Source organism: Amblyomma maculatum, chromosome 6 (genome assembly GCF_055883805.1).
Source record: "Amblyomma maculatum isolate TAMU_Amacu chromosome 6, ASM5588380v1, whole genome shotgun sequence".
NCBI classification, from domain to species: Eukaryota; Metazoa; Arthropoda; class Arachnida; order Ixodida; family Ixodidae; genus Amblyomma; species Amblyomma maculatum.
Window position 1 is genome coordinate 169,855,538 of NC_139349.1, and position 22,869 is coordinate 169,878,406.

Consider the following 22,869-nt stretch of genomic DNA (forward strand, 5'->3'; position numbering starts at 1 on the left):
TGCTTTTGCTCCACATTCGGTTCAGCAGCGTTGAACCCTTGCTTTGCTTTTTTTTTTTCCCTGCAGAAAACTTACAACACTTAGAGACACACGGTTTGGATCCCCTTCCCATATAGGAATGAACTCTGTTCAAACTCGATGCCCAACAATTCAGAAAGGCAGCACCCGATCTGGCTGCTCCCTTGTTCCTGCTGTCAAAAATAGCAGCTGCGTTTCAAAACTATTAGCATAACACCAGACCTTCAGGAGCAGTATGAAGCATTGAATAGTATTACAATTTTGATGATCTCCTCGGCATCACAGTGACCATACTGTGCACAAACATAATAGTAATACTAGTAATAATAAAAAGAAATTGCAGCCAGTTTAGCCAAGGGCTATCATATTGCATTTCATTTCGGTTTTATTTCCCAGCAAAAACTTCAAGGTTGGGCTTCATGCAAAGGTCATTGGAAACTGTAGTTGGGGACCTTAGTGGCTGGGCAATATATATAATCTTAGGATAGCTTAACGCACCTTAACATGGCATTGTGACAGCAGCATGCTTGGATTCATTGTGCAGAAATGGAAGCTGACAAGGATGGTAACATGCAACATGCAATGCTTAACGCAATAAAATACATCTCAGCATCGTCACCACCCTTTAAAGTTAGATAAGATCTCTTTTTGTGCTTTTTGAAATCAGAGAGCCAAGTAAAAGCAGAAAAATACCGTATTTTTGCACAAGCTGTAGTGCAGAGTTTGGCCTTGAGGAGATAGCCTAGTGTTTGATTTTATGGCTACCGCTTGTTACCCTGAATGCTGTGCACAGTGGCTTTTGCAGAGCTTGCATTCTTGGTATCCCAGCTTGTAGTTCTCATCTTTGCCTTTAAATGCTTTTGGTCTAGAGTCAAATGTGAGTTCCTGTTGCTGGTGAAAGTATGCTCTGTCTTCTCTGTATGTCCACCTGTAGGGAGTATTTATAGCAGTGTATACGTTGTTGTGGGCAGTGGTGTATGAATTGTATATTCACAGCGACACTGTGCTATTGTAGATAAGAGTGTCTGCATTTCAATCTGCAGTAACCCTGTCACTGTGCACCAGTGGGAGTCATTTTACAGTGTTTTGCCTGTTTTGAAGGTTCCCCTGTACTTGGCCGAAAGTGGACAGCTTCTGGGAACCCTGACCAGCCACACCAGCTCCGTCCTGTGTGTCAACATCTCCCAGTGCCCAGACAACCTGGTGCTAACCGGAAGCTGCGACAAGAAGTGTGTCTCTCTCTTTGCCACCACTTGGCTCTCTGGGCTGTCTGTCTGGATGCAGAGCACTTTGATCGTACTGGTTGAGAAACCCTGCGCACAGGGCCAATACAGTGAAATCTGTGTCTGACTGGGCCAAAATTTTTAAGGGCGAAGCAGTTTAAGAGAAGCACCATGGCCACTTTTTCTGAAGTTATATCTAAAGGTACCATTGTGCTTGTTGGTCATCAGCCTATGACCAGTCGGGGAGCTGTGAGCAACTACCCTCTTTAAGAGTAAAGGAATGGGCTAGTTGGTAACTCATCTTGGAAAGCAAAACAGCACACTTCAAAACACAGACACAGAAAGGGAACGAAAACACAGCGCTGGTATTTTTTTTTTTTTTTTGCCTCTTTACTGCCGCGGCAATGCCTATCAATTGACTGCAAAATAAATTGTGTGCTAGTTATGTACTCTGAGCTGTTTGATAATTGTACCATCATGTGCTAAGACCTGGCTGGATGGATGGATTAAAATGCATAATATATACGAAACCTAGAGATAAACTAAAATGTTACCATCATCTCCGAAGATGGGAGTGAACGGGGACCTTTTTTAATTTGCCGTCCCTACCTTGCGCCCGCATCTGCTAACCAGCTTCAATTTATTGCAAGAAATGATAGTAGCTATGTTTAGAATCCCGAGTTTTGCAACTAGAGTAATCAAAGCACTGTGAGCTGTGTACTACTTCATGGTGGAACACTGTGTAGATATCCTTTTGTGAAAGTGTGGGATCATGTCTATAGAACAATGATAGTGAAAAATGCTCAGCCAGTGTAAAGCTACCATGCATTGCTTCAGAGATCGTGAGTTTTTGGCCTTCACCTCTTCTGCCCAGAAATGAATCAGGCTGAACTGGGAATCATCATCATCACCAGCCTGACTGTACCCACTGCAGGGCGAAGGCCTTTCCCATATTTCTCCAATTAACCCGGTTTTGTGCTAGCTGCATCCACTTGACCCCTGCGAACTTCTTAACCTCATCCGCCTACCTAACTTTCTGCCGCCCCCTGCTACGCTTTCCTTCCTTTGGAATCCAGTTTGTTACCCTAAGCGACCATTGGTTATCCTCTCTTCGCCCTACATGTTCTGCCCATGCCCATTTCTTCTTCTTAATTTCCACTAGAGTGTCGGTAACTTGAGTTATTTCTCTGACCCACTTTGCGAGCTTCCTATCTCTTAATGAACTGAGAATAAAGTATGGTAAACCCTCGTAAGTGCAGCGGTGGCGCAGCGGTGGCGCAGTGGTAGAACATCCGCCTCGCATGCAAGAGAACCGGGCTTCAAATTCCGGTGCCGCGTAATTCTCCACTGGATAAAAAAAAAAAAAACATCCGCCTGTCGATGGAATTGCATAAACAGGTTTGGGGTGCGACCTGATGCCGGTGAACACCTCCGGCAACGCACTCCCTCACCAGAACAGGAGTTGGCCACCCTGGTGCAGTAATTGGCCGCAGCCTCTCATAATAAGCTCTATAAAACCCTGGCCCTCAGTCGCCAGCGGCTGCGAAACAACTTACCACGGCGGTGGTCAGACCTGTGACGCAGCAGGGGGTGCTAAGAATTCCTGGCTCCGCTGGACAGGCCGCCATTGGAAACTGACCCTGGCAATGTTTAACGTTAGAACCCTAGCTAGTGAAGCTAGTTTAGCAGTGCTGTTAGAGGAACTAGAGGGTATGAAATGGGATGTCATAGGGCTTAGTGAGGCTAGGAGGCCGATGAGGCATACACTGTACTGAAGGATGGGCATGTACTGTGTTATCGAGGTTTACCGGAGAGGCGAGAAGTAGGAGTAGGTTTCCTGTTCAATAAGTATATAGCGGGCAATATAGATGAATTCTATAGTATTAATGCGAGTGTGGCAGGCATCGTAATTAGGCCTAATAAGTGGTATAAACTGAAGGTTATACAGGCCTATGCACCTACATGTAGCTATGATGACCAGGCAGTTGAAAGCTTCTACGAAGATGTAGAATCTCGGCAATGTGAAAAATAAAGACGCAGTATACTGTACTAATGGGCGACTTCAATGCCAAGGTAGGAAAAAAGCAGGCAGGAGACCAGGCAGTAGGTGACTATGGCATTGGTTCTAGGAATAGCAGGGGGGAGTTACTAGTTGAGTTTGCAGAGCGCAATAACTTACGAATCATGAATACCTTCTTCAACAAACAGAAGAATCGGAAATGGACATGGAAAAGTTCTAATGGGGCGACTTCATAATGACTTCATAATGTGTTCAACCCCCACCATTATGCAAGATGTAGAGGTAATCGGGAAAGTGCAATGCAGTGACCACAGGATGGTGAGGTCCCGAATTAGCCTAAATCTGAAGAAGTAACGCAACAGGTTAGTAAGAAAGAAACCCATCAACGAATTAGCAATGAGGGGGAAGGCAGAAGAGTTCAGGATCTCACTACAGAATAGATATTCAGCTCTAACAGAGGATGGCGACATTACCCTAGAAGCAATGAGCAATAATTTCAGAAATATCATTACCGTGTGCACTGTAGAAGTAGGCGGTAGGATAGTTAGGATACCGGTAAGCTGTCTAAAGGGATGAAAGGTTTGATTGAGAAATGCGAGAGTATGAAAGCTTACAATCCAACAGACCAGATAGAATTGGTTGAGGTATCAAAGCTAATCAATAAGCGCAAGGTGGCCGATATAAGGAAGTATTAAATTGAGCATGCTGTAAAGAATGGGGGAAGCCTTAAAGCGGTAAAGAAGAAATTGGGCATAGGCAAGAACCAGATGTATGCGCTAAGGGACAAGGCGGACAACGTCATCGCGAATATGGACAAGATAGTCAAAGTAGCCGAGGAGTTCTATACAGATCTTCACAGTGGCCAAAGTTGTCAGGATCGTAATGAGATTTGCGGTAGGGAAAAACAGTCAGACGTTCCACCAGTGACGAAGGACGAGGTCAAGAAAGCATTAGAAACTATGAAAAGGGGGAAATCAGCTGGAGAGGGCTACAGATGTGTTGAAGGAAGGGGGGGGGGGGGGGGGGGGAGGGATATCGTGCTAGAAAAACTGGCCATCCTGTATACGCAGTGCTTGGTGTCATCGACGGTACCGGAACCATGGAAGAATGCAAACATTATCCTCATTTATAAAAAAAGGGAACGCTAAGGACCTTAAAAATTACAGACCAATCAGCTTACTGTCTGTTACATATAAGGTATTTACTAAGGTAGTCGCTAATAGAATCAGGACAACCTTAGACTGCAATCAAGCAAAGCATCAAGCAGGTTTTCGGAAATGGTACTCTACTATCATATCCATGCCATCAACCAGGTGATAGAAAAGTGCTCGGAATATAACCAGCCCTATACATAGCATTCATTAATTACGAAAAAGCATTTGACTTAGTAGAAACCTCGGCTGTGATGCAGCATTGCGAAATCGGGGTAGACGAGCCGTACGTGAAAGTGCTGGAAGATATATATAGTGGCTGCACAGCAACCATAATTCTGCATAAAGAAAGTAACAAAATTCCCATAAAGAAAGGTGTTAGGCAAGGAGACACGATCTCCCCAGTACTATTCACAGCTTGCTTAGAGGAAGTATTCAGAGACTTGGAGTGGGAGCTGTTAGGGATAAGGGTAGGTAGAGAATACCTCAGTAATCTGCGATTTGCTGATGACATTGCCTTGCTAGGTAACTTGAGGGATGAACTGCAAATAATGATTGATGACCTAGACAGGAAAATCAGAAAGGTAGGCTTAAAAAATCAATATGCAGAAGACTAAGGTAACGTTCAACAGCCTCGGGAAGGAATAGCAGTTTACATTAGGTAGCGAAGTACTGGAAATAGTAGGTGAATATGTCTACTTAGGACAGGTAGTAACCGCAGATCCGGACCATGAAAAGGAAATAACAAGAAGAATAAGATTGGGATGGAGCGCATTTCGCAAGCACTCGCAGATTATGACTAGCAGCTTACCGGTATTGCTCAAGAGGAAAGTATACAACAGTTGCATCTTACCTGTACTCGCCTATGGGGCTGAAACGTGGAGGCTAACCAAGAGGGTTCTACTTAAGTTGAGGACAACGCAGAGGGCTATGGAACGAAAAATGGTATAAGAGATAGGAAGCGTGCAGATTGGGTCAGAGAAATTACTCAAGTTTCTGACATTTTTCATTTCATTTCATTTATTGAAGCCTTAAAGGCCCGAGGGCATTACATAAGGCGGGGGCAATAACATTATATAACAGCATATGAACACCAGTTCAAGAAACAAAAAAAAAGAAAGAAAACGAAACCAGCAAACATTAACAAAATATACAAGAGCAGACTAGTGTGCATTGTCAAATAGAACACTGAAGGTGACTCGTTAGTTTTGCTCGGAAAATTTCACGATCTTTGCATGAAGCAATAACGTCCGGTAGAGCATTCCATTGGGCTATTGCATCTGGAAAAAAAGAGTGATTCATTGCTTCAGTGCGGCCAAAAATCAGTTTTAAAGGGTGATTGTGATTAAGTCGACGGGACATTCTTGAGGGAGGTTGCAGGAGAGGGTGCCAGTTGTGAGGATGGTAAAAAAAAGAATGAAGGAGGCAGAGACGTGATATAATGCGGCATGATTGAAGGCTTGGGAGAAAAAGGGTTCGTTTTAGTGCTGTGATGCTGGTTTCACGTGAGTACTGTGACATGATAAATCGCGCGGCACGGTTTTGGATGGCCTCTAGATTATTAGCGAGATATGCTTGTGAAGGGTGCCAGATGGATGAAGCGTATTCTAGTTTTAGACGAACATAGGTCTGGAATGCGAGCTGTCGGATTTGGGGTGGTGCTGACTGTAAATTTCTCCGTAAGTAACCAAGAGTGCGTGAAGCCTGCGAGCATATTGTTTCAATGTGAGTAACCCAAGATAATGTTGATGTTAGGTGGACGCCAAGGTATTTATAAGATGACGTTCGAGCAACGGGAGTGGAACTGATACGATATGTGCTGTTATCAGAGCTGCGCTTACGAGAGAAAGACATGTATTGACATTTGCTTAAGTTAAGCGGCATGTGCCATTGCTCACACCATGATACAACTGTGGCGATGTCATTTTGCAACCTAATGGTGTCCTCAGGGCCTTTGATAGCGTTATAAATAACACAGTCGTCCGCGAAAAGTTGAAGTTTTGTTTTTATGTTAGTTGGGAGGTCGTTAATGTATATGAGAAATAATAACGGTGACAATCCAGCGCCCTGAGGGACACCTGATGTTACGTCAATTAGCGATGAGTTATGACAGTTGGCGGATGTAAACTGTACACGGCCTTTCAGGAAGTGCTCAATCCAGATGAGTAATGTCTGCGGGATTCCAAGGGAGGCAAGTTTAACTAGTAGATGATTATGGGGAACACGGTCAAATGCCTTTGAAAAGTCGAGAAATATGGCGTCAATTTGTAAGCGGTCGTCCATGTACTGAAGGATGTCGTGTGTGAATTCGGCGAGTTGAGTTTCACATGACAGAAACTTGCGAAAGCCATGTTGAAGCGGATAAAAGTATTTCAGCGATTCAAGGTGAGTGATTAGATTTGATGCTATCACGTGTTCCAGGAGTTTGGACGGAATGCTTGTGAGCGAAATTGGTCGGTAGTTATTAGCTTTTGATCTATCGCCGGATTTAAAAATGGGAATTAATTTTGCTTTTTTCCAATCGTGAGGGACTTCGCCATTGCTAAGCGACTGTGTGAATAACACGTAGAGTATCTTGCTTGATATTGCGATAGTATTTTTTAACATTTTGGGGCTGATTTGGTCGCAGCCAGCTGACGATGATAGTTTGAGGGATTTAATCAAATTTGCTATTCCATCAGGTCTGATTTGTATTTCAGGCATTGGAGTCACCGATAAGTCGGTAAATAAGGGGATATCGGCGTTAGGGGTAGAAAATACTGATGAGAAGTAATTGTTTAGGGCCGACGCACATTTATCAATTCCAATAGGTTGCTCATCTGTGTCTAAGAGTTCTATTTGGTTTATGTGGTTTTTTGGGGAGAGAATTCGCCAGAATTTGCTTGGATTTGACTGCAGAATTGACCAGAGGTCAGAAGAAAAAAAAATTTTTTTAGAAGCCTTTAATTCTTTCACATAACAATTCGCACTACGTCGATATCGCTCCCATGATTTTAGATTGTTGGCTTGTTTAGCATTTCGGTAGAGGCGTTTTTTCTTATTAAGCAGGCGTTTTAGACGATTATTGAACCATTGGTTGTTTGAATCACTCTTTACGAGGATGGTCGGAATGTATGAGGATTGCAGATTTAACACTACATTTTTATATAATTCCCAGTTGGTATTAACGGAATGAGCAGAGTATGAAGTTTTAAAGTGTTCATAAAAGCCTTCGAGCTCAAGGTTAATTTTTTCGAAGTTCGCCCTCTTGTAGTCAGTGATTAGTTTATGAGTGGGAGATCGCTTTTTGATAGGCAGTGCTATGCATACATGAAGAATGCTATGGTCGCTGAAGCCGGGTATTAGGTTTATACTTTTGATGTCATCCGGATTAGATGTAAGCAAGAGATCCAGAGTATTGTCGCCCCGTGTAGGGTATGTTATTACCTGATGTAAGTTGAAATCTAAAACTAAGTCTAGAAACTGGTTTGCTTCGTTTGACGATGACTTATGAAGTTCTGATAGCAGGGGCCAGTTGATGGTCGGATAGTTGAAGTCTCCGAAAAGAAATATAGGGGCATTGGGTAATTTCGTTCGAACTAACGTCAGTGATATGTGAAGGGAATTGCTAAACGACGGATTATTTCCTGGAGGACGGTAACAGACACCAAAAACTACTTTTATAGCTGTACATTGCACGCAGACCCATGATAGTTCGATGTTGTCGTCATGGAAGATGAGTGATGATGATAGGGAGCTTCTGACGGCTAAAAGTACACCTCCTCCTCTTTTTTCCTGCCGATCACGACGATACAGTGTTAAGTTGATACTGGAAGGGAAAATTTCGTGGTCGTATATATCCTGGTGTAGCCACGTTTCGGTGAGCAGAATGATGTCCGGTTTACTATCTTCGATAAAAAAATGAAGGTCTTCACGCTTCGGGATTACACTTCGTATGTTGGTATAAATGATACTGAAATCTAGAAAACAGCACGGGCGGGTGCTTAAAGCAATCGGAGTGAATTGCGGGATAGGGCGTCATTTTGCATTTGCACAAGTATTATCAGATGTTGAAACAATGGGCGAAGTGGAGCGAGGCATGGTATGCTCTTTTACGCTGTTGGATGCGGAATCGTAAAAGTAGCATTTGCTTCCCACGTGTAGTTTATCGAAGGAGAGCTTAAACGCGCATTTCAGTGGCCGGACGAATGCCAATAGTTTTGAGCATGCAAACCGCGTGGAAGGAGCGAAGTCTTCTCTAATGGCAAAATCTGTATCTTTGAGCTTGCGCCCACAGCTTAGTATGCTTTCTTTGGTTTTAAAATGGGCGAGTTTGACGATTATTGGGCGTTTTTTCCCGGATGAGAAGTTACCAAGGCGATGTGCACGCTCTATGCACGAAGGGTCGAGCTTAAGGTCAAGATTTGTTTCGCAGAGCGACAGAACTTTGTCCTCGGAATCTTTCCATTGCTCATTAAAGGAATCTTCGATTCCAAAGAACAAAAGATTTGCTCTGCGCATGCGATTATTGGTGTCGATATTTGCTGCCTTCAGTGCTGCGATTTCCTGTTCAAATTTTTGTGTCATGTCTGTGTTGGCGACATTGCCTGAGATTTTTTCAGCTGTGTCAGAATTATTGGTGCGGTTTAACAAATCGGATATTAACTTCTCTTGTGTATTTTGGGCAGATTTAATTTGTTTAATATCTTCGCGAAGGACAGCGAGGCTAGCTTCTAACCGCGTGATGGCTTCTGTGAGTTCATCAGCATTAAGAGGGGGTCCAGGATTTTCCTCAGCATCGCCGGAGAGTAATAACAGAAATTGACAGAGCAAATCAAAAGCATACACTTCACAACAGAGGCGAAGGAAGTTGGCAAGATCGCGGCATTTCACGTCGTAGGGGCACGACACCGCGACGAGGAATCTGTCATCGCTTCTTAGTTCTCTACAAAACGGGAGGTAACGAACCTGGAAGGTGAGTACATTGGTGAACATTCTGTGTCTGGCGGTGTCATGCCCCGAGTAGCTGGTGGGTTGCTGGTGATTAAATAGGCTGTGCTCCGGTCCCGTGACAGTTGACGTCGCCGAAGGCCAGGTTTGCCAGGTCGATAGCCAGGAGTGTGCTAGTAGTGGCGGGTGACAGGCAGTGTTACTCTGGGGCAGGAAAATTGTAGATGGCGGCGGGCTTGCTTCATGCAAGCAGAGGATTCCGGTAGGTGGCAGGCAGTAGACCGAAGGGCACGCACTTGCCAGGATCCAGTGCGTCAGGACCTGGAAGGTGAGTACATTGGTGAACATTCTGTGTCTGGCGGTGTCATGCCCCGAGTAGCTGGTGGGTTCAGTTCAGTTCAGGCGTTCAGTCGTGTCCGACTCTTCGTGACCCTGTGGACCATGTCACGCCACGCTTTCCGGTCTCTCACTATCTTCTTAACATCACATAGCTTCATCTGCAATGCCTCGAGAATGCCATCTAACCATCGCGTTCGCTGCCTACCCCTTCTCCGGCGACCCTCAACCTTTCCCAACATCAAATCTTTCTCCAGCGACTCCTCTCTTCTCATCAGATGACCAAAGTAGCTGAGCTTTAACTTGAGAATTTTACCCTCCAATGAGCAGTCAGGGTTTATGGTCGACAATATCGACTGATTTGATCTTCTGGCAGTCCAAGGAACTCTTAAGAGTCTTCGCCAGCACCACAATTCAAACGCGTCAATTCTTCGGCGGTCAGCCTTTTTCACAGTCCAACTCTCGCATCCATACATCACAACTGAAAAGACCATAGCACGGGTTATACGGATCTTGGTTGGCAGACTAATGTCTCTGCTCTTTACTAGTGATTAAATAGGCTGTGCTCCGGTCCCGTGACAGTTGACGTCGCCGAAGGCCAGGTTTGCCAGGTCGATAGCCAGGAGTGTGCTAGTAGTGGCGGGTGACAGGCAGTGTTACTCTGGGGCAGGAAAATTGTAGATGGCGGCGGGCTTGCTTCATGCAAGCAGAGGATTCCGGTAGGTGGCAGGCAGTAGACCGAAGGGCACGCACTTGCCAGGATCCAGTGCGTCAGGACCTGGAAGGTGAGTACATTGGTGAACATTCTGTGTCTGGCGGTGTCATGCCCCTAGTGGAAATCAAGAAGAAATGGGCGTGGGCAGGACATGTAGTGCGAAGAGAAGATAACCGATGGTCGCTTAGCGTAACAAACTGAATTCCAAGGGAAGGAAGGCGTAGCAGGGGGCGGCAGAAAGTTAGGTGGGCGGATGAGGTTAAGAAGTTCGCAGGGGTCAAGTGGATGCCGCTAGCACAAAACCGGGTTAATTGGAGAAATATGGGAGAGGCCTTCGCCCTGCAGTGGGTACAGTCAGGCTGATGATGATGATGATGATGATGAAACTCTTGTCAAGTTGAGGTCATAAAAATGAAGAGCGATTTTCGAGGTATTCATAGTTTGAGAACATAAATATTCAACATTTCATTTTGTGAAGTTCGAACTCCAGTACACAAACCGCGGCTTTGTTTTTACTAAATAGCACGACTTGTCAAAGTGGAGCACCCAAGGTTTTACCACGCGATAGCGTTGATAACGTGAGAGAACAGTGGTTGTAGCCACCTCTCCACTGCGGTTTATGATTTTTAGTGGAAGTAGCCTCTCTGCCACTAAAGTGCAGTGATCTTTTGAAGCAGTCCCAGTTGTGGGCAGAGTCTTCTTTTTCCTTTGGGGTTTTCCTGCAGTGTTCGCATATTTGACGTCCGCACCCTGCGGTGCGAGGTGCGCATCAGTGCCCACGGCCTTGGTGTGAACCGGGTGCAGATGGATGAGCACAGCCTGGTGACCGGAGGTCAGGACGGCCTGGTCTGCGTCTGGGACCTGCGCTCCAAGGCTAAGCTGTGGGAGATGTTCTGCAGGTAAGAGGAGAACTCTACCCTTTTTTCCAGACTTCCCCCCTGTGCAATCACGAGTGAGTTCGTGCACCCACCTGATAAGCCAATTCCTAACACCCATCTCACCCACACTTAGCATCGTTGATGTCGGGGGGGAGTACCCAGTCATCTGTGGGGTGAAAGCTCTGCACATTGGAGTCTTGTGGCAATATTGACCCATGTTGCAGACCTCAGAATAACTTTAGGAAATGCATAGGGCAAGCTGCTGGTCATGTGCTGCTGTGTGGAAGAATTTGTGGATCATCAAACCATCTCGCAGCAGAGTCTGGCGTCCGCGTTATTTATACCTGTCGGGACAAGGCTATTGCATTTGCTCAGCTCAAATTACAGTCATCATAAACCCTTTCATTCCTCAGCCAGTTAAATAGAGTAAGGAGAACAAATGGACTATGTGTGAGAGCATCTCAAAACTTCCCTCTTCTAATGTGGCCTGACACTGGGTCGTTTTATGTGCTCATGCTTTGTGTTAGGTCTCGCTTCCTCATGGGTTCTCCATGTTCCGCTCTCTCTTCTGACATCCGGATGAGCATCCCTGTTTCCTTGCTGTGACTTGACTTGACCCCAGCAGTTTTTCTCTTTTGGGATTATTGGAGCTTATCAGTGTGTGTGCTCCTACACTGGGAAGAAACTCCTTTGGCTTCAGTTTTAGTTTCGCTCATCCGTCGAACGGAACGTGGATCATCATTAGTGTTGCAGCTTTCGTATGGCTGCGTCATCCATTTGCATGCACCGTGCTCTGCCCATAGCCCACGTGCTGCCTTCTTGCCCGAGCATGTAGCATGGAGGCCTCTACTTGCACGTCTGCAGTGGTAAGAGTTTTCTTTTACCTGCAACTCTGCCTTGCCTCCATCTCTGTGTATTCTGTTCTGTTGTCTACCCTCTGTGTTCGCACCACACATTGGCGTCATCATCAGCCAGGTCTCGCTGTTCTATTGCTCATTTGCTCAGCTGTGTTTCTCTTCCTGCTCTGAGGGACCACCTGCAAAACATGCCTTGCGCATTGAAGGCCCTTCCTGGCTAAGCTTCAGCTGAAATATGTTTTGGTTTTGTATTTCAATATTTGATTTCCACCTTTTTATGGGACAGATTTATTCATTCGTCATGCAATTACAGCACTAGCCTTTCATTATTTCACAAGCTTTTTACAGCCATCTATGAACTGGGTCCTACATAGTCCTATCAGTGCGCATATTTTACCGCACTCTCCATCAACTCCAGATCAGCGTCTACTTGCACGAACCGTCACCTTTGTAATTTGATACTTCCCTCGCACTGCCGCGGACTGGGATGGCCTTTGCAATGATACTGTAACAACCTGTTCCGCAAACTTTGCGTGCAAAGCATACAGCTATGTAACATTATCATCATAACACATGACTATTTACTGTCACATCCAAAAAGTTTGTACCCACCCCCCTATAGTAATGGCCTGAAAAGGAGAGGAAATAAAAATGAAATGAATGAGAGGCACAAGAAAAACATTGCAGGTGCTTGCTGTCACACTAGAGTGAGGCATCATTCAGTATCTTGGTTTGAGAAATAATTGACATTTATGAGGCCACGAACACTGATCCAAGCTCACCTAGATTAATGGATATGTAGCTAAGGGCGTGCACTTCATCATGGCCTGGGCCTGTGGCTACGAGTGGCCTGTTGCTCAAATTGGCCATAGCCAGAGAATGAAAACCAGGGCAGAATGGTTGTCATGCCAGCATCCGCCAGATTTTTTTCCCTGGCTCCAAAAGCCATGCGAAACTGGGAGAGGTAGGCTGATAGAGCGGGTGTAATTAAAGGCTGCACATAGCAGATTCTAAGTGCGGTCAACATGTACTTAGCGAAATGTTAGATTGGGTGAGTTGGTAGATGTTCATGTTCATGTAAACAGATGTGTAAACATATCATATAAACAGTGCAAACTACAAGGGACAAAAAGAGAGGAAGGGACGCGCTCGTCTTGTGAGTGCTTGTACACCAATCCAACCTGCTGTCTCTTGCTTGGTACTTCATTCATCATTTACTTTTGCTCTTTAACTGTGAAGGTACAGTGTTCTTCTGTTGTGCATCCTCTTTTTCGATGCTGTTCTTTGTCATTTTTTAATTAACACATGCTGCAACCTGCCCCACTTATGGTTGGAAATTATTGGCTTCAGAAGTTGTAGATTACTTGGATTGCTTTTTATGTGGCATCAGAAAAGGCGATGGCTGGGTACAGCTCAGCTGCTACCATTTTATTGGCAAGATATGCGGAGTGCCTGTCGTTTTTGAAAATGGAAGTTTGCGTTGTAAGAGATAACTGAGCAGTCAATTTTCTACTCAAACTGGTGCCAAATTGTTCACCTGTCTGTCCCAGCCAAATGATGGACTTGTAACTTCTCTTTTAGTATAAGATCTTTACAACTTTGTCAGCACGCTGCTTTAGTTGCTTTGAAGTGGGATTACAGGTGTGACACAGTTGGTGGCATTATGAATGAAGGAGGGCGTAACAGTCCTGCAATGGTCTGCATGATGTTCTCGATGACCACCTGGCTGCAACTGTGCCCCTGGAAAAATGTGGTATTCTGTTCCAGGCACCCAGTGAAGTATTTGCGTGCAAATCCGACCACACTCGTCACAGCCCACATTCCCCAAGAACTCTTTCCAGACCCGGAGGACGGCAACATTGTGGTGCACACCAGGTACGTTGCTCACTGTGTTGAGACCCTTGAAATCTCTGGCAGCCCGGTGTTCAAAGAAGCGTGCATGTTCTTTTGCCACTTTGTCTCACACATGTGCATCTGCTCAAAACTGTGCACTCGAACCAAATGGCCTATTCTCGTGATGCTGCCCGTCTGCCACACCCTGCATTTGTCATGCTAGCAGGTCTACGGGGATCTCCACGACATCATGAGACTTGGTCAGTGTCACTGGCTGCAGTAGGGTCCTCTCAGGCAAAAAAAGTCATTTTTTTCTTCAGTTTTATCTAACTATAGTTGGCTGTGCTGCGCATAGTTCTTCTTACTGCACACTTATGGAATTTGACAGTTGAAAATGATAGGCAAGTGCAAGGGGACTGTGTGAAACTTGCAATGATTTGTCGTTTCTATGGTCAAGCTGTTTTTCTAGTATACAGAGTGCTTAGGAAGCAATGTGTGGCTCAGGCTTTCTTCCTAAAACACTGGCTGAAAAAGTCTGCACCTTTTGTAATGGTCTTCTCCTGGCTCTGATTTGCTCTTTCTGCGACTTCATTGAATATCTTCAAGTGTGTGGTGTGTACACTGAGAATGATATCTACATTGAAGATTATGTTTATTAGATCTTCAAAAACACCCAAAACAGCAAGAGAAAGACACTAACAGGTTTGGCACTGACCTTGCATTTCTTGTTATGCAGTCAAGAAAGCTTAGTTCAGATTTATCCGTTTTGTGACGGCAATACAACTAACACACCTGTGACTCAGCTATGATGTGTACCTTTTGGCCTACAAAACATTTTTTCGAGCCATCCTAGAGTATGCTGCGATTGTCTGGGATCCACATACACAATGCAATATTGCCACAAGACATTCAAATTTGTACCTGTTCTTTTTTTCGGCAACCACCGGCATACGGCCTTATCGCTCTGATTCTGGCACGCGGATCACTTCTGCATTCTTTGTTTGTTCGTGCTCATTGTCGCGAGATGAAGCTTTATGAAATTATTTGTCGCGTAAAATGCGTCGAGATGTGCCTTGAAGATTCCGGCCACTCGCGTATGTTTCTGCAATGTTCTTGGTTGTGCAATTTACCGTTTGTGGCTTTATGTTGATGTTTTTTGGCCGCCTTTAAATTGAGCGTTGATGGGTGCGACGGTCATTCATAGTTCGACGACCAGAGCGCGTGATTGTTGCTATCGCCGCTGCCAACTTGCTTAGTTTCTTTGCAAGTCAGCCCAATGAAGAGTTTTCAGCGCAGTGTCTTCTTTTTTCGGTGCCTATTGCCTTGTCATCACGTGGCAATATCACCAAACTGGAGAAGGTACAAAGAAAACAAGCTAAGTTCATCTTCAACTCGTAAAGCTGCTGCACGTCCCGATCACTCCTTCTAGAGGCTGCAAAGCTTGAAAGTCTTGCATTCAGGCATTACCGGGATAGGTTGAAATTGTTCTATTTACTTTATAATAGTCAGCTGGGAATTATTAAATGTTTATACATTCTACTGGCTAACCGCCACTCCACGCGTTCGTATCACAGCCAAAAAGTTGTAGATTATTTGTGCAGGACTAACGCATTTAAAACTTTCTGCGCACTATTTCTGAATGGAATGCGTTACCCGTCAACGCTGTTGATTGTCCAACAGTTTCCTGATTCCTCTGCGTGCTTGTGCATAAATCATAAATCATAAGTGCCTCTTCTCGACAAGTGACCTTCACTACAGTCGCACCCGGATATATCGAACTTAAGGGGATCGCGAAATAGTTCGATATATTGATAATTCGATATACAGAAATCGTCTTGAGACGCCACTAGCGATTTTGAAAAATGATATGGTATTTGGCGCGCAGTCAACCCACTCGCATAATGAACCCACTCCCCATTTTTGTCCCCGAGAATTTGTAAAAAAAAAAAAAAAAAGTGTTCGGTGGCGCGTTCCTCTGTTTTGACCGTCGCATCCACAGCTCATTTATTGGCAGTGTGCCAAGATGCTGCGCAGCGATAACGTCACGACGTGTTTATCTTTTAACTACACTTTTCATAGATTCTGCAGTGGCAGGGAGCGAACTTGGCAGAGTACCCGCTTGATGGCTTGATTGCACAAGCCTGGTTCGGTTTATCGTGCCGCACTTGGGGTGAGGCGGGCGTAGTCCACTGCTACAAAATCATTGGCTAGTGTGATAGCTGCAAATGCTGTTTGTAGCGAACAATGCTAAAAGGCGGTGGAATGACCGCAGCCGACCGCGTGCTTTTATTGATTCATAGATGCAAGAATGCACGACTCTCGCAAAAAAAACAAACAAATACTGCCATTTCTTAATGTCCGCAGTCGCCATAGCTTACGCAGCGCCACACGTTCAGCCTGACAAGAACAACTCTTACGAAAGAAAAAAAAAATTGCCGTTTTTAACCTCTGCAGCCGCTATCACATACGTTCAGCCTGACAACAAGAATAAACGACTCTTGCAAAAAAAAAAAAGAAAATAGATCTGCCGTTTTTTAGCGTCCGCGGCCGCCGTAGCATACGCGCGTTCATGAATGAAACAACTTTATTTCGTAGGATCATCATCAGCCAGGTCTCGCTGTACCCACTTCTGCCCTCTCTTCTATTGCTCATTTGCTCAGCTGTGTTTCTCTTCCTGCTCTGGGGGACCACCTGCCAAACATGCCCTGCGCATTGAAGGCCCTTCCTGGCTAAGCTTCAGCAGAAACATGTTTTCGTTTTGTATTTCAGTATTTGATTTCCAACTTTTTATGGGACAGATTTATTCATTCTAAGGTAAAAGGATAACAGCTCCAAGAAACTAGCAACCGATATACCGCACGCATTAATAAAAGCCGCTTTCGTCTGTTGGCAAGGCAGCATGTACATCCAGAAGTCAGGGGTATGCATTGGGTCGCAGGTTGCTCCTGTGCTCAGCGACATTTTTCTGTCTAAAGTTGACACCGCATTGAAGCCAGGTTTGGATGCCTTCGGTATAGTAGCGTTTCGCTAGGTTGATGACTACCTTATTTTCTTGGATAAGGATGGTTTCGATAGTTTGGTGCAAGATGTGTTACGAATGTTCAAAGAGCAAGGCCAGGGCCTGTCTTTTACATATGAGTTTCCTAAAGATCACCATATACATTTTCTGGATTTGGACCTGTGCTTTGAAGACAATCACTTGTGTTGGAGCTACAGCCCCAGGTTAGGGAAGCCTCTGCTTAGCTTTGAATCGGACCACTCGAGGTTGGTAAAGGATGGGTTGGCAGTCGCATGCATCAAGTCCGCATTACGTAAATCTTGCCATCACCGTGTTGAAGATGCATTTTCACAACAAATTTCGAAGTTGGCGGCAGGCTTTCCAACTGTCCATCTTGCTCGTCTGTCAGAATGAGTTTTAACATGTTCGAGGAAGAGCAAAACGGGGCAGGTTGATGTTGGTGTGGCAACGCGGCGAAAGAAGGTGGCTGCCATACCTTATCTCCATGGCGTTTCGCACCGACTCAAGAAACTGGCGGCAAGGTACGACGTTGACGTTGTATTTACAGCGAGAAACAAGATAGGAGGCTTGTGCGCCAGAGTTAGAAAGGGACTCGACAATGTAGCTCGTGATAGTTTTCGTTGTGCAGTGTCACATAAGAAAAAGTTCACCACCTGCAGAAAGAATGTGTTTTATCGCATTCTGCTCAATTGTGGCCGGTGCTACTACGGGCAGACAGACAGATGTCTAAATGTGCGCCTGACGGAGCACTCTAATTCTCTGGGAGGGAAGGCGAGTTCTAATCTGGCGCTACATGTGCAATCCCGAGAGTGTAAGTCGGAGCATGACCCGTCCCTTCGTGCACCTGATTTCAATAATACGGGTGTAGTTTACAGCAATGGTAATCAATTCTGTAGAGAGTTGGTTGAAGCATATTACATTGCTAAAGCCGAGGACAAGTGTGTGGCTAAGGCGTCGGTTAGCCTTCATTGTAAGGAATTTGATCTATTAGAAAAGTTGTTAGTTAGGCCTTGACTTTGAATTGGCTTTGAATTTTCTTTTTCATCTTCTTGCCAATTTCCTGCCATTCCACCGGTTGGGTTGTGCGCGTGCTTTTCGGAAGGAGTCTTCGTTGTTTTCTTCTGTTCAATAAACTCAGTTGCTAGCCTAGCCTTGTCCTGTCCTCTTCTTTCCTGTGTCTCGTCCTTTGGCTGGTTAAATATGAATGGCAGCACGTTTTGCCCTGGAAGCCTCCTTGTGGCGTAACTACCAGCCCATTGTGTTTCAGGAACTGAATTGCTTTTTTTGCATTAGTATGCGCACTCGCATTTCAGCATCAATAGCAAGCACTGTCACTGATGGCATGGTCTTTGTTTTCCAGACCAGCTCAGTCAGCTACCTAACCTGACCTAGCAGTAGCTGAGGTTGAGATGAAGAAGGCTACAGGCACACACAATTCAAGAACGGAGTGGTGAATGCCCCTTAAAGGGGCGCCGTGACGTTCGCCAGACCACTAATTCCAGCCGGCCTCTATAGTTTTTTACACCTTCTCGATGCCCCAAAGCCTAATCATAATGGCGAAATCATTTCATTTCATTTCATTTATTAATACTGTCAGCCACCATAAGGGGCTGTAACAGGAGTGGAAAATACAAAACGAAAAATGAGCAATATACAACACGATGAAAATCAATAGTCAATCAAAAATTGTCTCTCAATACGCACACAAACAAAACAAAAATGAATTGCACAGAAATCGGAACAGCCATCCTACACAACAGCAATAGAACCTCATCACCCTGTGGTAGTGCCATAGATGAAATTTTCTAAATGGTGTACAAATTCAGATAATGATGATGATCGAACAGCAGAATCTGGAAGAGAGTTCCAGTCCTTACAAGTTCACGGGAAATAACCAAACTTGAAGCAATTATTTTTTATAGCCGGCAATGGAATGAACCTACTATGACGATGCCTTGATGTCTCATTAGTTTTGATCTCAAAGTAGTCTGATTTATTAATTTTTAGATAATTATTGATAATGAGGTAAAGAGTTTTTAGTCTTTCATACCTGGTTCTGCTTTCTAACATAGCGCCTAATATTTTAATCCGCTTCAGTAATCAGCGTTTTGGCACCGATGTGAGTGACACAAGACGGCGAAGTTCGTTAACGGATATGACGTTTCTATCTCGCTTGGGCGCTGCTTCATTTATTGTTTGGGCACGCACTTTAGATTTTACACTCGAATGTTCTTCAAGTTACTATGCAGAAAACAAATAAAAGGTGTTTTAATTCCGCGCGTGTTCGTAGAGTGTTTGTAAAGATGGGGACTGTAAACTCAGCTAAATGTGGTGTTGTCAACGAGCGCGATGGAACGTCTGCTTGCTGTGATAATGGTGATAGTGGCTTTGCCCTTCGTAGTGGGTCACCGCTGCCTTCTAGCACGGCAGAGCCGAAAAAAAAAAATAAAAGAACAGAGAAAGAAAAAAAAAGTCTACCAATTCGCTGTCCAGGCTCTACGGTCACAAGCACAAAGGTCACTCCCACAGGCTCCTGAAATCCCAAGGCAGCTGACAACGTTCGGATCTCGACAGTCGGCAAAATTGCTGGACTGGCCAAAATCACGTTGATCGTTTCTGCCGCTGCTCCACAGATGGCACTAGTTGTGTCGGAATTGCTCATGAAGCGTGCTCGCTTCCCTACCCGGACAGGTACAGGGTAGGCTTCGCCTTAACTCATGCATGCCATTCCTCCGTCTTCACCTTTCGCACTCGTTCTCGAACTTTCGCACTAGTAGCGCTCGAGTGATCCGTGACAGCAGCAGCGATGAGCGCCGGCGGAACACCAAAACAGTGACGCAGATTTGCTGACCGTCGTGTCTACCTTGTCGACACCCTCGCAATTGTATTGGAAAACATTTATTGTCAGTATTGAACGATATGTGAACACTACACTTAGATGGCAAAGATGGTTTGGAGCAGCGTTTGGTGGGCTAGGCTAGCTTTGAGCAGACGAAGAAGCCGGTGCTCATAGCTGTCTTCGAAGCGTCGTTACCATAACGACGCTGCCAAAAAGTGTGGCTGCAGGTTGGGTTGGAATGGCAACCATGGTGGATAGCTTCCGATACGTCAGCAGAAAGCCGCGTTTCTCATAGGTTTCGCCCAAGTCGAGCGCTGGGTGAACGAAATGGGAGAGGCGCTCCCTCTCGCACCAGCTCAGACGTGCTGTTTCTTTTTTTCTTGTGTTTAGAATTTTATAAACCGAACAACTCTCGTTTCCGTGCGCCGATTTTTGTGATTCTTTTTTTACTGACGTCAGCACGGTGCAAAGAACCTAGATGTTGGCTGGAATTAACGGTCTTACGCACGTCACTGTGCCCCTTTAACAGGAGGTCCCCCAGCCCATGGCGTCGACTGATTGCCATGACATTGTGGTTAATGCCAATGCACGGAGGAACTTGCCTCTCATCTGTAATTTGAAGCGAGGGGATTAACTGCGATATCATAGCCTCCATTAAAGGACAATCACCATGCTATTTTTGGGTCGTGTACAACTGCAGTAGCTAAATTTGATCTTTAGCTTCCATTACTTAATCCCCTAGTGGACTTGTACGAGCTAGGCTCATCAAAAGCCAACTGTCATTTCTCGCTGCAGATGAGTCCTGCTACTCGCATATTTTCTGTGGCACTTTGTGACCTCTTTCAAGCGAGCACAGCTAAACCAACACAAAATTTTACTTGGCCAACCATTGATTGTTTAATGTATGAAATGACCATACTGGCTCAAATTTCATGAACAAAAATGTTTGTTATGCATTAACCATACTGTTAATGGAAATACGCCTTTGTTTTTTACAATCTCTGCACTTTTATTTTGGGGTGAATAAACTTGAATAAACTTAGATAAGCACTTGAACAAACATGAACTTGAATAAATAAAAATAAACTTGGCTGAAGCGCAAAACCATAATGCTGACCGCAAATAATTCATGATGCTGCATGGGATTTTCCAGGCTGGCTCCGTAGCCAATGCAGAAGTGAAACCCCTCACTGAATTGCACTTAGGCTACCATTTATATGTGGAAGCAGTAGTTAAAACTCAGAACCACTTGTTTAACTTTCCAATGCAACTGGGTTAGAGCTTGCTCGTTGTTGTAGCAACAACATGTCCCATAGCTTCCTCTGTCATATGCCAAGACAACAGCACCACACTTCATTTTCATGCTGCCCCCTCCAGTTGAAGCATCTTGTGAGGGCCACTAACATATTTGCTGCTAAATCAACTGATTAGTCACAGTTTACATAATTCCTATTCTGCTTAAGTGACTGTGGCACTGGACTTCTCTGTAGCAGCCACATGTGAGCTGCAAACTAGGCTGTTATTACAGTTTCATAACAGCACAGGGGGCTTGAACAGTAAAGAAAAACTATGCTAATAAAAATGTAATTTCATATTGTAAAGAAGAAGATGGACTCTTTCACTGGATGCTGACGAAGAAGAAGCAGTCTGTGGAATTGCTATCGCGCAGATCATGCGCTGTGCTGTTCTACGTGGCTTGTTCGTATTAGGGCACCGCTACGAGCAGAAGGCGTGAATTGGCTAAGTACTGGGTGGCTAGTCCTCTTTTTCTGTTTTCCCCTGCGCATTTGCGCTTTTCACCGTGTTGATAACGCTCACAGAGAGATTGTAACTGTAAAGTGATGTCTACGCAGTCTCCCGGCCAGGGGCGCTCCCCCTGGTCGGCTTTCATTACGCCTCACGATCTACCTCTGGAAGCGTTCCAACGATCTGGCGTTCCAAACATTCCTGTGGCGCTGGTGCCCAAGGATGGCGGATTTATTAAAATGAATAACCCTGGGACTGTTCGAGCTGCTCTCCAGGCAGCCTCTTCCCTGTATGACTCGATCACAGAAGTGAGGCAGTTTGAGCGTGGCGGGATACTGTGCCGATCTCCAGACCTGAAATGCGTTAAGGATCTGCTTAAATGCAATTCATTTGGATCGCTTCAGGTGAGCAGCTTTATCCCTACTCATCTTGCATGCACAAAAGGATTGGTCCGAGGAGTAGACTCTTCTTTAACTCCAGCTGAAACCCTCGACCTTCTTTCGGCGGCTGGTGTGGTAGCGGTGTATCGTTGCAGCCGGGAGGTTAATAATATGAGGGTACCAACAGAGTCGGTGATTGCCACATTTGCGGGAACTTCATGCCCGTCAGAGATAAAAGCATGGCCATTGATCTTCCGTGTGGATCCTCTTGAATCTAAGCCATTGCAGAGCACTAATTGCTGGCGATATAGTCACAGTGCTCGTGGTTGTAAGTCCTCTGTGCGGTGTTCCAAACGTGGCGATAGTCATCATTCGTCATCATGTTCACAACAAAACGAGAAATGCTGCCTTTGCGGGGGAGCCCACGCTGCAAACTCTTTGGAGTGTACATCTCGAAAACAGGAGCTGCAAATTATAGAAGTAATAGATAGAAAACGCTGTTCGCATCGTGACGCTGTAACAGAAGTTAAGGAGCGATGACACGGTTATGCAGGTGTGTCAGCCCGATCAGGTGTGCCTCTGGATGCATCAATCTCAAAGGCAATAATAACTGCAGTGGAAGCATCAGTGACTAAAATGGTCGACTGAATAGTTGCTACTGTCACAGAGTGTTTTTCTAACGTTCTGGCAGTTCAGCTAACACAAGCCCTGCAATCAGGAACAGCCCCTTTCATAGCAAACATGCCCTCTGAAAGCTCTCAACTGCTTGAAAGCACTATTGTTGCTTCACCTCACAGGGCTACTCCTCCAGATGACGATGGAAACATTAATGACGCAGAGATGGTGGAATCAGATGTACGGATTCTAAAACGGTGTGGGTCTCCCATGTCCAACCATTCTTCTCCGCGGTCCCAACCAAAATCAA

General features: G+C 45.1%; 1 protein-coding gene across 1 annotated transcript in view; it reads left to right on the forward strand.

Annotated features, from left to right (window-relative positions):
* The window catches only part of LOC146187385 (F-box/WD repeat-containing protein 8-like), an 86,724-nt gene that overhangs the window by 57,738 nt on the left and 6,117 nt on the right, over positions 1-22,869 (forward strand). Inside the window, exons 8-10 of the mRNA XM_084607665.1 lie at positions 1,120-1,247; positions 11,118-11,291; positions 13,895-14,002. Of these exons, the coding sequence (XP_084463791.1) occupies positions 1,120-1,247; positions 11,118-11,291; positions 13,895-14,002 (410 nt within the window). The remainder of the gene's footprint in view (positions 1-1,119; positions 1,248-11,117; positions 11,292-13,894; positions 14,003-22,869) is intronic.